Source organism: Hippocampus guttulatus, chromosome 1 (genome assembly GCF_054856545.1).
Source record: "Hippocampus guttulatus isolate MCC_2025c chromosome 1, RoL_Hgut_1.0, whole genome shotgun sequence".
Classification (NCBI taxonomy): Eukaryota; Metazoa; Chordata; class Actinopteri; order Syngnathiformes; family Syngnathidae; genus Hippocampus; species Hippocampus guttulatus.
The window spans coordinates 2328432-2342348 of NC_141261.1; the positions used below are offsets into that span (position 1 = coordinate 2328432).

Here is a 13917-nt window from a genome sequence, read left to right on the forward strand (position 1 = left end):
ACTTAGACCACAAAATAAAGAAAGAGACACGTGTCGTCCTTAAATCCATGTAACATATCCAAGCTGATGCCAGACTAAATTCAAAAGCTGTGACCGAGCATGTTGTACAGTTGGAAATAAGAGCTGAGTATCTAAGAATTCATTGCCATGTCTCCCCCCATGCAATCAAATGTTACATATTCGGATAATTATTGGTCTGCAATGTAACATTTGATGAATTTTCTAGGAACACAATTATGCGCAACGATGTAAAACATGAATACCATCCATACAAAAGCAGAAGCTTTGCGCCTTCTCGTCAGAGACAAATCATGCATACGTCTACAATAATACAGAAATGGGCTTTATTTTTCTGACTGTATTGTATATATCCATCCATCCATTTTCCGAACCGCTTGATCCTCACTAGGGTCGCGGGGGGTGCTGGAGCCTTGTATTGTATATACTGGAGGTATAAATGGTAGTCACGCGCGCACACACACTATGATATGATGACTTTGTGGAGAAGTGTCAAGAGTTAATACACCTTGCTCAAGGGCACCTCGGCAATGCTCGAGAATCACAACATAAAATGTTTTTACGATATTTCATGTCTGCTGGAGTTTTTTTTTTTCCTGCAGCTTTGAATTCAACACAAATGTAGGAAGAATACTTCAATAACCAAGGTATAAAGAAGATGAGGACGGCAGCGAGGGAGTGCAGGCTTGTCCCTGGAACAGCCGTGCCTGCAGAGTCACTCACATTCCTGGCTGGGATTCAATGACTGAGCCAGACACATAAACACGGAGGGGAGGGGCGTGCGTGCGCGCGCGCCCGTGCGTGTGACCGAGAGATGCAGACAGAGAGAGAGAGAGAGAGAGAGAGAGAGAATGGGGAGAGAGAGCTCATCTCCATACAGTCACAGTGAACTGCGGGGGCCGACGGAGCGGTCCTCGAGAGCGGAAAGAGCTGCTGAAGTAGCGTTTGAATCCAACTCGTATCGACTTTCGACAACCGCTTTTCATTAGTTTTCGCCCTCTATCCTTCAGAATTGGACGCGGGGAACTTTTGGTGGGGTCGTTTTTGGAGTTTTAAAAGCCAGCCCCACATCTATACGACATGGACAGTCCGAGCGCCGCTTCAGGGAGCCACTGACCGGCGTTCATTCACTCATTGCGGGAATACAAGTGTGAACCCACGACGAATGTTCGCCCCCCCTCCCCCCTCCCTCACTAAATGTTTGATGAAGTGTTTCAAAGTTTTGGCCAATTCTCGGACGCGGTGGATTTATCCGGTTCAGGCGCGACAAGACGCTCGTGGTCCCGGGTCGAAGACGAGAGGGGCTTTCGCTGGTAAAGTTGCGGGGAAAACATGGAGACTGTAAGTCGGCAGAGCTTCCAGCCTCATCCGGGACTGCAACAAACTCTCAAACAGTTTCACCTCAGCTCTATGAGCTCTCTCGGGGGGCCGGCCGCCTTCTCTGCCCGTTGGCAACATGAGCTTCTCTTCAAGAAGGACGGGAAGGAGCCCGAGGCTGTCCTGCAGCATCTACCGCCGCCAGTGATGCCGGGGCCGCTCTTTATCCCATCGGACCGTTCCACGGAGAGGTGCGAGACGGTCCTGGAGGGCGAGACCATCTCGTGCTTCGTGGTCGGAGGGGAGAAGCGGCTGTGTCTCCCCCAGATCCTCAACACGGTGCTGCGGGACTTCAGCCTGCAGCAGATCAATTCGGTGTGCGACGAGCTGCACATCTACTGCTCCCGGTGCACCGCCGACCAGCTGGAAATCCTCAAAGTCATGGGGATCCTGCCCTTTTCGGCGCCCTCCTGCGGCCTCATCACCAAGACGGACGCCGAGCGGCTGTGCAACGCGCTCATCTACGGGGGCGCTTACCCTCCTCGCTGCAAGAAGGAGGCGGGCGGCGGAGGAGCGCTGGAACTGGAGCTCACCGAGAGGAGCTTCAAAATCTACCACGAGTGCTTCGGCAAGTGCAAGGGCTTGTTTGTTCCCGAGTTGTACACCAGCCCCAACGCAGCGTGCATCCAGTGCATGGACTGCAGACTCATGTACCCCACGCACAAGTTCGTTGTGCACAGCCACAAGGCGCAGGAGAACAGGACTTGCCACTGGGGCTTCGACTCGGCCAACTGGAGGGCCTACGTCCTCCTTGGCCAGGATTACGCGGGCAAGGAGGAGAAGAGCCGCCTGGAGCGGCTCCTGGACGAAATCAAGGAGAAGTTTGATTTCGCCAACAAGTACAAGAGGAAAGCCTCGTCCAGGGTGAGTTGGAGTGATTCTGTGTCATTCAGAAAAAAAAAAAAAAAAGCTGTGATGTGTTTTGACAAGGTGTCTGCGCACGTTGAATTGCACTTAATGGAGCTCGTACTGTATTTAATCGAGGGAGTGGCACATAAGACGATGTTTTAAAACGTTCTCAAAGGCCCATTGGCAGCAAGTTGAATAATCGTCCATCCACACCAATGTTCATTTTAACGACAAGCTTACAGAAAATGTTCCAAGAACATTATACTCTCAAAATGGAAAGTTAACCCTTAATAATGCATCGTTAAAAGTTGTCCGTGTGTGTTTTAGTGAGTGCTTAGTCATCATTAGTTATTTCTAATGACGCCATATATACAATAATGACACTATAACACCTCTGGTAGCAATAAAGTCATTACTTGCAGGGGAAACACTTCGCAGGCCCAGTTTTATTGGGCCTTACTGTAAATACAATCCCATTTCCCAACAAATGCCTCACGGGGATTGTGTCCACATAATATCTATTTGAGGTGAAATGAAAGAAACCACTATCGCTGAAACGACATCTTACGCCGCTGGCCACAGGGAAACTTCGGTTTATGTATCCTACGGTAGCTTTGGTTTGTAAAGTGTCTGTGTGTGGCGGTAGTTGGTACTCGGTTGGCAGTTGCTGCGACGGTAATAGCAAAATCGGCCACTTCATCGGTGTTGTATTTCATGTCTGAAACGTTTGTGACAACACACGTTATTCCTCTTCTCGATGTATAGTTGAAAGAAGTGGCTATTTTGGTTTACTATCTTTCTTGCCATTCTTCTAATCTGATAAGCTACGACCAACTAGTAAGGAAGTGTCGACGAGACATGAGAAAATTGACAGACATGTAAAACTGTATGAATGCATCATAATGAGACAAGTGATGCGCCGGTAAGAGTTTAGAGGGAGGAGAAAGAGAGAAGTTTGTGTGGGAGATTGATAAAAGAATCCTACCCCCACCCCACCCCCAAGGGAAAAAAAGACTAGTGATGCTATTTGCATGAACTGTTACATATGAATGGGGTTGATGAAGCAGGGTTGAGAAGTATTGTGGTGGAAACATAATATGATCCCAACAAAGGGGAGCATTCAGCAAACATCGGGCCCGCCCCTCCCCCTAACATCCACCTACCCCAGGCCAGCAACCCACCTCTGACACACACACACACATTGGTCTTCACCCTCTCTCACCTACTTTTTACTCCAGTCTGATTGCCACCGTAGTGGACTTGTGGGGCAAAACCCTTGGTTTGATTAGACATAGAAAGCAAAGTGTTTGGAAGCATCTCACCTCTTGTCCTGCACAGAGGATTCCCTCAGAGGAACACGCCAAGGAAAAGAGAAAGCGAGAGACCCTTGATGTACCGGAGACTGCCAAAGTCCCGCCGTGCATGGTGAATACCCACTCTTGGCACACACGTTGATTCAAGCTGGAGTGGGCACACACCTCACGGAGCCCACTTTCTAGGGCCTCTTCTACTTTTATAGAAGAGCCCGCAAGGCACTCAAGTGTTATGCCAAAGGCTCATTTGCTCTTTAATCGGACTCCTTTATCCACCATCCCCCAAGTGCCGTGTTTCAAGAAACGCTAATGAGGGAATACATGCCGGGTAGGAGTTGAGGAAAATCGTTCAACTTACGGCAGCGGAGCTCCCCTTTGTCAGCACATTTAAGTAACGATGAGGCACTTTGAACATGTTCTTGGAGCATGTGAGCAGAAAGTGCCAGACGATGCTGCCTTCTGCCTTTTTAGCTCCCAAGAAACACCGTCATCTGTGTGCTGTCAGCAGCGGAACTGTACAGCCTCTGTGAATATTAATGAGTCTGTTACAGCAGTGTTAGCAGAAGTCTCGAATGCAGACAGACACAGGAAATGATATTGCCACACTCCACCCCCCTTGCAGACATTCCTCTAAGAGCTTCCTTCCGAGACACATGCATGCAGAAGTCTGAACGTAAGAAAATAGGACTTCTGTGGCATGTCTTTACTCTCTGAAAGTTGTGTTTGAAGATAACGCACGCGGAGACAACGGCAAACTTCAGAGCTAATGAGGCTGAAACTAGTGAAGTCGGTGGTGGACAAGATTTCTCTCTGGTTTCTCGCTGGTTCACTTGTGGGAGGCAACCCGAAGCCATATCTGTCCACTTAAGCTCCATATGGACGGGGAATGAGTTACTATTTTGCTAACATTTGAGTATTTCTGGCATCGGAGACCAGTGGTTGGTACAGTTGTACTTGTATCTAACATTTTTCCACAAACGCACATAGATTGTCATTAACCCGACATACTTGCAGTTCAATATGTGGGCAGCCCCCATCAACCCATTCTTTCCTAATCAAGTGTATTTTTTTTAGACACATGGACAGTGGTATGTTAACCTCCGCAACCCACCAGGCCATACCACCGCTACCGGTAGACCAAAAAGGGACAGTTGGCTAAGTGGGTGCATGCGCCACCTTCCAAAATGGGTTGTGTCTTGTTCCATATCCATCAATGTTTCTTTGGAGAAAAAAGAAATGGAAACTTTCCGGCTCCCATTCTGAAATCGGATTGAATGGTAGGAGAAAGGCAGCCATAACAATGCGCCATCCCAGATCTCCCACTGTAGAAAAACGTCTGTGGATCAGAAATTTGAACGCGCTTGTTTGATTTTATGCATACATGCCACATCCATCAACAACTGTGGCCGAACTTTGAATAAGAACATATTAAAACTGTCCGTATTGGAAGAACGTGAAAAACAAAGTAGAGGCCATTTTGTTGAGTTTTGCCCCTATGTATGCATTGGATGTGCCCGAGCACACCCCGCCGGTGTCGAGACCTTCATTTTGTGTTAAAAAAGACAAATTTACACAACTATGGAATTATTACGACATGAATAAAAGTTATGACTTACATGCGATTCCACATTTGGTTTTAAATTCGGTAGACGGACACCTATATTTAATCATATTCATTTGGTATCCTCTATGTTGGCCCCTTTTAGTCCCACCGCCAAGGCTCTCAGAATCCTTGATTGCTCCTCTGGCTATTTGCCCTGTATCTAAAGGGACCGCTTGTTTCAGGGGCAAGGTGGTGCAGTGGTGCTGCTGGGGCCTCCGAGGAAGTGAACTCCCAGAGGGGATGGCGGCGCACGTCCTATTTCATATGCGAGGCACTGTGCCGGCTAAGCCGGTTGACAGCCAGCCATGTCCACGCGGTGGACAGGACAACAGCTGGTGGCTGTGCATTTCAATGGCTGCAGAGGGAATATTTCCATCCTCCTTTTACTGCAGATCAGCAAATGTGACAGTTGCAAACGTCTGCTGCAAATGCTGAATATGCGGTTGTGTGGATTTTATGCCCTTTTCTTCCTTTCTTTCATTTACTTTTGCTGGGAAATAGTAAAATGTTCATGTTTTGCCTCTATGCTTTGAAAAGGAGGAAGCCACTAATTCAATTAGCTCCCAGAAATGAGTTGCATGCTTGACGAGGCTGTCAGTCTGGGTATGTAATGGAGGACTCTCAGTCTACACTGGGAAACTATAGATGCTCCACTAACATTCGAATGTACTGATGTCAAACATGGTTGAAGACGCGATGGCTTCTCAAGCCCAATTTCACTGGAGTGACAGCGACAGGGAAAGTCCTCTCTCACCAAAGTTCAAATGGTTGTTCCGCTCTGAAACAAAGTGTAGGTAGTTAGAAAATAACGTCAGTCGAATTATGCATTGAAAGGTACATTTTCTGAAAACACAATTTTAGCTAATATAAAAAAAAACCCCCAAAACATTATTAGTCACTGTGCTACACTAATTAAAATAAAGTCAGTAAAAGCAATGGTGTTCAACAAGTTTTAAAAGAAAGTCCTCACAGATTTCTCCATTTCATTTACACACGTGGGGCTGCATTTTTCGAGAAGCACATTCATGATTCCCCTGCAGACACTCAACCAAGCTAGGCAATTGTGTAAATAGCTCCTCGTTTCCATTTTTCCTTTCTTATACAAGTACAGTTATGCACAACTTTCCACAAAGAAAAATTCTATGAAGATGAAAACAATCATTCATGAACGTGACAATTCTTCACTCCATGTCTTTTGGCTAAGAGCTGTTCAGTTCAGTGTTTCTCTCATACATGTGAACAAAAGTGTCTCGATTTCATCAAACACGATAGAATCAACATCAAAAGTAATTATTGTGTTGGTGTTTTTGACTGTTCTTTTTTTAAAATACTAGTTTCATTCAACAAGCGCAACATCAAATGGCACACATAAAATCCCCAAAACAGTCATCACGTAGTCTGCATTTTTAGTAAAACCCTCTTTGTAAATTCACCACAAACGAATGATAAAAGCCTTTTAAAAGTATGAACAAACAAAATGGTGCAATGCTGGATTCATTTTTTTTTCCACCAGTGCTCTTGTAAAACATACACCACATGTGAATTGTATTTTGAAAAGAGCCCAAGCAGGCCGTGCGCCCGCAACTGGCTAGTTTTAGTCCATATTTGGACCAGTTTCCCGACAAGGCGCGGAGAATTGAAATAAAGCCCACACTAGAGACAGCTGGTTAGCCCTGACCATTTTGGCCATCGACTTAAACAACATGGAGGATGAATCGCTTCCCATATACTAATGCATGAAGGCGGTGTTATAGGCAAACATGCATAGGAGCTGTCTTGGAATGCGCTGCACGCAAAGCTCAGAGCACAACATGCCTTTCAGGAGCAAAGTGCATGCGGAGAAATCAAGTATTTCCTCCCACTTGGTGAAATCCCTATCAGAATCTTCATAGCCCTCTGCTAACAAGTGCATTCAGCTCACAGTGTCTATTCTTAAATCTTCGAAGGACCTTAAGCATGTCTCATTGGGATTATTGCAGAAGCGGCACGGAAGGAAGAACTCCGTGACCTCCCCCAGGTGTTGCGTGAAGAAGAAGCTCTCGCATAGTCAGATGGTGCAATTTGATGACCGGACTGTCTGTTGGCTTGTGAACAACACTGTCGTTTTTATTTTTTATTTTCCATGAGCATTCAATATTGATGGTAGGTTACCGTAGGCGTTGAGGTCCAGCTTGTTTATTTAATGAGATGGTCTTTGAAATATTCATCGACACACATGGTGCATAAGCTTGGCTCTAGCGACCATTCAACTATTCAACACGGTATAAAGCCATTCCTACCATGAAATGTGGACAATGTCCGAACATATTCTATGGAAATCAAAAAGTACGGAGATTACAGAGGGTAAAACACGATTAAACAGTTATTATTCGATGAGATAATATAATGCTTGTCATTTCCATAGAATAGAGGCCACCATGAAAGGACATACACAAGCATTAAGATGCATCCTTCGCAAGCAGGGTTCACAACACTGGACTGACAGAATGAGTTCAGGCTGGTGATTGGGGCAAATTTTTACGGATAAACTCTCGTTCATGATCGAGTCAGACGTAAAATAAGATAAGATAAGAAAACCTTTATTAGTCTCACAATGGAGAAATTCCTAATTCACAGCAGCAAAGTTATGAAAGGAAGAAGTCGAAGAACAAAATATAGGAGCTGCTGTAAAGGCAGCCACTCTCGCGGCGCCATCTTGAAGTCAAAATAATACAATGATGTTACCTTCTCGGGGCATATTATGTGGTTCAGACTAGGGGTGGTGTTTGGCTGAAGCGATCGACATCACAAGCGACAAAATACTCAGCAAACATGGTGGATAAGCAGTGCAAAAAAGTGCTTTGATGAAAAGTCTGCTTTGCCATAATTTCCAAGCCTTTAAGCCCCCCCCCCCAAAAAAAAAATCAACAACATACTGTCTGTTTTATATGAGACAGTGTCTTAACTCTTCAAAATCCTTCCAAATTCTTGTAAGAACAAGTTCTCTTGTGTCACCGTGAAGTGCTAAGACTGTGGCTGACGGCGCTGTATTGATACTTGAAAGGCATCACATCAGATAGGCTTAGTTTAGGCAAGCAACAATCATCCTATTGTCTCCTGCTCGTGTGGTTTGTGTGCGTCAGCAGTCGCAGCTCCCCCAAAAGCGATCCGCTTTGACAAGCCCGATACACATCATCTTCAAAATGAATTCCTTCAAGGGTTGCCGCGCTGTGGAAATGACATCGTTTGCGACAGACATTATGAGATTAAATGGTGTGTGTATACGTGTGGCAGTGGGCCCTTTTTGCTGCATCAGCCCGTTTGACAGCATTGCTGGCCTCTCCCCCACCCGTGTTCCCCTGCGCACCCATATGTTTAGAAGAGCAGTCAGCAACACGCAACCTTTCCCTCCCCTAATAAAGAGGTGACCCGCTTCACCCTTTGCCTCTATTATATGCCCGGCCCACCAATCGCGTGCTGCTTTGTAAACTCCCACGAGGCAGATGGCTGTCTGAAATGCACACACACACACGCACACACACACACACGAAATAGTATCCAACAAATTAACATTCACTGGCAGTGTGATGTTAGGGAATTAGCGTTTGCTTGGTGTCGATGTGTGTCAGATTAGTATGTATATAAAATATTGTATGTATTGCGTCAAAACATTTCGGCAATACTCGGGAACATCGAAATGTCTCAAGCATCCCGTGCTTCATTGGGTGCGTGTTTGTGTATCAGTCTGGTCTAGTATATTATTCGTGTATGCCTGTGTGTGTGTGTGTGTGTGTTTGCCGCCTAGATCAGCTGTAGGAGCTGGAGCAGGAGATTAGCATGAGCTCACTGCCTACTCATTTCCATCCCCATCTGCCTGTCTCCCACAGTCACACAGTCTTAGCCCTTGCCCCCAACCACTCGCGCACACTCACTCACCACATGTCCACGCACGCGCGCACACACACACACACACACACACAACTACACGCTACTGTCAACGTGTAACACAACATCCGCCTGGAACAATCCCCCATAGTGTCATGTCACAATCCAGTGGTCCATGCCAGACTGTTTGGACAACACTCCCACGGATGGGCAGTTTTGTCGAAAGGGCATCTCTTCAATTGAGTCTAATTTTGGAAACGGCAGGTAGATACGGGCAGATTTTCAAAGTTAATACTAAGCTACGCTAATCTCATTTCTGTCTGAACTGACTTAATTCCGCAGAGGACATAGCTGCCAAGTCAACCTTACAGCTTTGCAAAATCCCCCAAGTCAAGTGGATGGGCTGTTGCTGGCAGACAGTCCCTTAAATACTGTTCATCACTGATCCTTGATCACACGGTTTCTTTTTGTCAACCCATGGCGGAAGAAATATTTAGGTCATGTGCAGACATATTTTGTGGGACAGAGAAGGCATTGTTAGCATTTTGAGAACTTTTAACCGATGAGAAAGCGCTTGATGTGAAGGATCCTTTTTTTGTGCATTATTAACATTAAAAAGATGAAAAAGTAAGTCGGGTTCACAATGCCTTTGACTCAGCCATGTGGAGTGGGCAACTCCCATGAGCTCAAGGAGCTTTTGTTTTGAGGAACACGGGGTTGGGGTAGTATCTGCACCCTGACTGCTTATTCTCACCCCCTTTTGTGTTCGGTATCAGCTGTGGCGCTATGATTGTTGGACAGATAGAGGGGATGACCCAGCCCCCTACCACTGGGTGATCAGGACTCCCGAAGCGCCTGAATCGTGACCTACTGCCCATTGTTTGTCTCACCCCTCCTCCGTTCTCAGTTGTGCCAATTTGCATCTTTTCCTGGAAGCATCAGGGTTTCCTGCAAAGACAAACAAAATCACAAAGCTTGATCTTCCTCAACTCACAAGACTCATCTGAAGTTCCAGCAAATGTGTTAAGTGGGATCTGACGAGTAATGTTTGCTGCAAAGGACAGTCTTTATGTTTGAGGAGTTAAACACCGGCCTGACTACCAGGTTTGATTTCAATTTCGTTAAAGCCGGTGGTGGGTCCAACTTAAAGACATGTAGACAAAGGATGTCATAAAGCAGCTAGCAAACTGGGTGTGCTGATTGGACATACAGTCTGAGCTAGCAAGTATTTCTATTTCCCAAGTTCATTGTTTTTTAATAACATTTTCAATTTTAGGGATTTTGATCATTTCGATGCAGTCAACTTTATTGTCGACACTATAGCTCGTCCTTTCGTTCCAGAAGACCCAAGCCGGAGCATTTATTTCACACACCCAGAGTTGCTGTCAAGATGGTCTTAGTTACGATAAGGCCACGTATGTTAATCTTAAACAGGATTTATCAGGAGCCGTCTTAATGATCCATTAAAACATTGTCCCAAACCCTGACAAGCCTTTATATCCTTCCTTTGCCATAATTGCAGTAATAAAAATAGTGATTCAGTGGTCCCTTCCGGAAATCTGCGGTAAAATTCCTATGACGTAGAAAATGCTCAGAGGTGAGATCACAGACTTTTAGTCATAACAGTACACCTCTCATTGAGACTGCCCGCACAGAAAAGTAAACAAACTGGAGTCACACGAGTTGCAGCTTGTTAAAACGTTGTCGGGGCAATGGTGCGATTTCTCAATTTACTCCTCGGCAATGAAGTGCAGGACACAACCTTTGAAAATGGGATTAACATCGTTCCTTCATCCTGCTTGAGAATTTCTCCGTTCAAAGTCACCAATCTCCTCGAATGAATACGCCCCAGCCACACTCTGAACAATGAAGCATCTATGCAGACGTGAAATAAAACAACACTCTGAAAGGGGATCCATCCTTTTCGCATTTGTACCTGCCTTGTTGAGTTCCAGAAGCCTCCACCTGGCGCCAGAAGCCTTCACACAGCGCTCGTTCTACTCAGTAGACCAGTTCTTTACAGAACAGACAATGGACTTCTTCACGGCCGTGCCGCGTAATTAATGTAATCGTACATGTCTAAGACAAGGTATTGTGCAGACTGTGTAACAACCAACCACCTTCAACCCACTGTGAGCACAAAGAGGTTATTCTCTGCATCTTCCTTTAAAGAAACTCTGCCAAGGCCACCTTGAGCAGTTGGACATCTGTTTGTATAAAGCTGACTGCCATTTATATAGGTCTGCTGTCAGTTTGCGTGTGTGTGCGTGTGCGCGCGAGAGAGTGGGAAGGTTGGACAAGCTGACTTTTCCCATGTGACCTCTATAGTCTTCTCAAAGGGCTCATATGTCTGCCCTGTTTAATTATCTGTTAACACACACGCGCACGCACCCAGACACACGCGTGCGCACACCCGCAAAGGTCAGTGTTGCAGCTGAACCTTACCGCGCCATTGCTACACCCCTTCCATGACTTCCAACCCCCTTCTTTCCTCAACCTCATCCCCCATTTCCGTCGCTCCAGTCATGGCAGGCTGCTGCATGGTTGTCTTCAGAGCATTAAGCCAATTTGATGTGTGCTTGCGGGGCTGCACGTTAAGTTATTATTCACCACTAGGTCTTGTTTCGCGTTGTTTCTCTAAAGTTAGGGAATTGTATTCCCATAACGGAGCTTGCATAGATCAAACGGCTGAAGGGAAGTCATTGTGTCATACAGTCCCTGAAATATGACTGTCCTCCTACTGTGTTTCCCAACCAAGCGTGTAAAGACAGTAATTGCAGTCCCACCGGTGAAACGAACATGTTAACAAAACGATCCGATTGTAATCAAGGGTATCAAGCATGACTTCACTCTGGCATTACAACACACAGCTGAGGCTGACAATTGTTCACATGACGTGAAGTCGCGGCTGCATTTACAGGTGATCACATGTCAGCAAACAGTCATTCACTTCTGGCTGGCCCAGATGCACTTCAACCCCAGTTTAGAGTTTAGACCCCATCAAGGTTCGAGATTGAGAATAATGAGTTAGCTTCATTTTCCTGGCAGGGTGGTTGGTGTTCTGAGAGGAAACCCAGCCGGGAGGCGGTGTTTAGTCTTGGCCCAAGGACAAATCTCGAGGTGTTATGTCTCGCTGTCTTCTTGTCTCTCAGCCTTTCATGTTTTCATGAAGCACTTCCACCGTGTCACATCGCCTCCCCAACCCTGCCAGAACGTCGCATCTCACTGCTTTCACTGTCAGACGCAAAGTCATCCACTCAGGAAGCTCTGTGAAACATCAGATTCGACTTCCTGCAGCAATCAATACGATCTCTGACAGACGCGCACTCACAACTGCCATGCGCACAGTGCAGTTGTTCAAACAATACTTCTACTCACACTTCGTGGACACTTCGCTTTTAGAAAATCTTGAAAAGAACAGCTGGATCAGACTCTTTCAATGGAGACGTCCCAGTCATGTGTAGTCAGCTGTCAATGTCCTAATCAATCAACTGGATGATAATGTGCCAGTCAACCACCATCTTGAAGCACTTAAATGTCGAGGAATCACAGTTGCTAATGGAGCCCGAAGTCATCATGATATCCAGTCAACAGATTTTCGGAGGTGAGCTGAAGGCCTCGGATGGCCCACTTGGACGGTGCGAAAACATCTTTTGGGGAAGTTATCAAGGACAGAATTGTTGCAATGGAAAGCAAAAACATATCTGGTCACCATGGTTCATTGTGAAGGATTTTTACAAAATAATATAAAGTCAAATATAAATGCTGTCCTTTCATAGCTTCCAAACAGTCAATGATGTTGCCTCCAATAAATAATAGAACACAGTCTCTTTTGACTTGTTCTGGCAGTTCCACTCCATTTTTACAACTGAATGGAATATTAATGGCAACGCTACGACGCTTGTTGACAGAGAAAGCATCCACCCCCGCCCATCTTAAAGCCTGTCGTTTTGCACACCGCCTTTCCCCATAGTTAATTTTCAGTCCACATCAGTCCGCCCAGCATTTGTTGTAGATAAAAGAGTTGACTTTATGGATCAACTGGTGATTGAGCCATTGCTCCTTCCCTCTTTCCTTCCCATGGCGGTAATGAAATGATACAACTTTGAGGTTGATGGAGGCAGAAGTGAAGGGATGACCTCACAGCCACCTAATCACCGCAGAGGGACGAGCCGGCGGCTAATGTGTCCATTAGCCCTGTCTCTGACGGAGGAGAAACCAAGCTAGCTGTGAGAAAGAGAACGAGTAGGAGAAAGACAGAAGGGAGGACAGGAAACTTGACGGCATCAACGTGGTCCCTTGGCAGACGGATGCTTTAAATTACCCTAATTTGATTCACATACTGTATATTTTGCCGCTTGTGATGCATGCGGATTTTGCTTATTGGCCTGTAGTTTGCGTTTCAGTTTGAACTCAGTCTTAAGCCTGCGAATGTTCTCAATCAACCAGGTCATTTCATTCTCACGGCATTGAATCAATTGCAACTGGACTTTGGCGGTTGACTTAGAATCTCTAAACGGAGTAGGTGGCGTACGACACCACCTATCCCCCAACACCAAACACCCAATAATTTTGCCTCCAACAAATAACAAAAACACAATCTTTTTTTGACTGTTTACATTTTCACACCTAAATGGAATATTAATGACAATCCAAGGAATCTCGTTGATAGAGAAAGACCCTCGTCAAGGTATCCTAATGACTGCCATTTTGAATGGCAAAAGAATGATACCATCTTCCTCTCTTAGCTGAGCTTTGGTCTTCTGATCCTAGCCTATATAAGTAGTATATTATATTTCCTGAACTAATTATTATAGCACCGGTGTACTCTACATTATTACATACTGTGGTTTTACAAACAAGTGCTACAAATGGTTGGAGCGTGCCTCCAAC

The 13917-nt window shown here is 45.7% G+C and overlaps 1 protein-coding gene across 1 annotated transcript in view; it reads left to right on the forward strand.

Moving 5' to 3' along the window:
- Positions 1-843: 843 nt before the first annotated feature.
- skia (SKI proto-oncogene a) overlaps positions 844-13917 on the forward strand; it is a 60237-nt gene continuing 47163 nt past the window's right edge. The window contains exon 1 of the mRNA XM_086135175.1: positions 844-2259. Within this exon, the coding sequence (XP_085991301.1) occupies positions 1351-2259 (909 nt within the window). The 5' untranslated portion in view covers positions 844-1350. The remainder of the gene's footprint in view (positions 2260-13917) is intronic.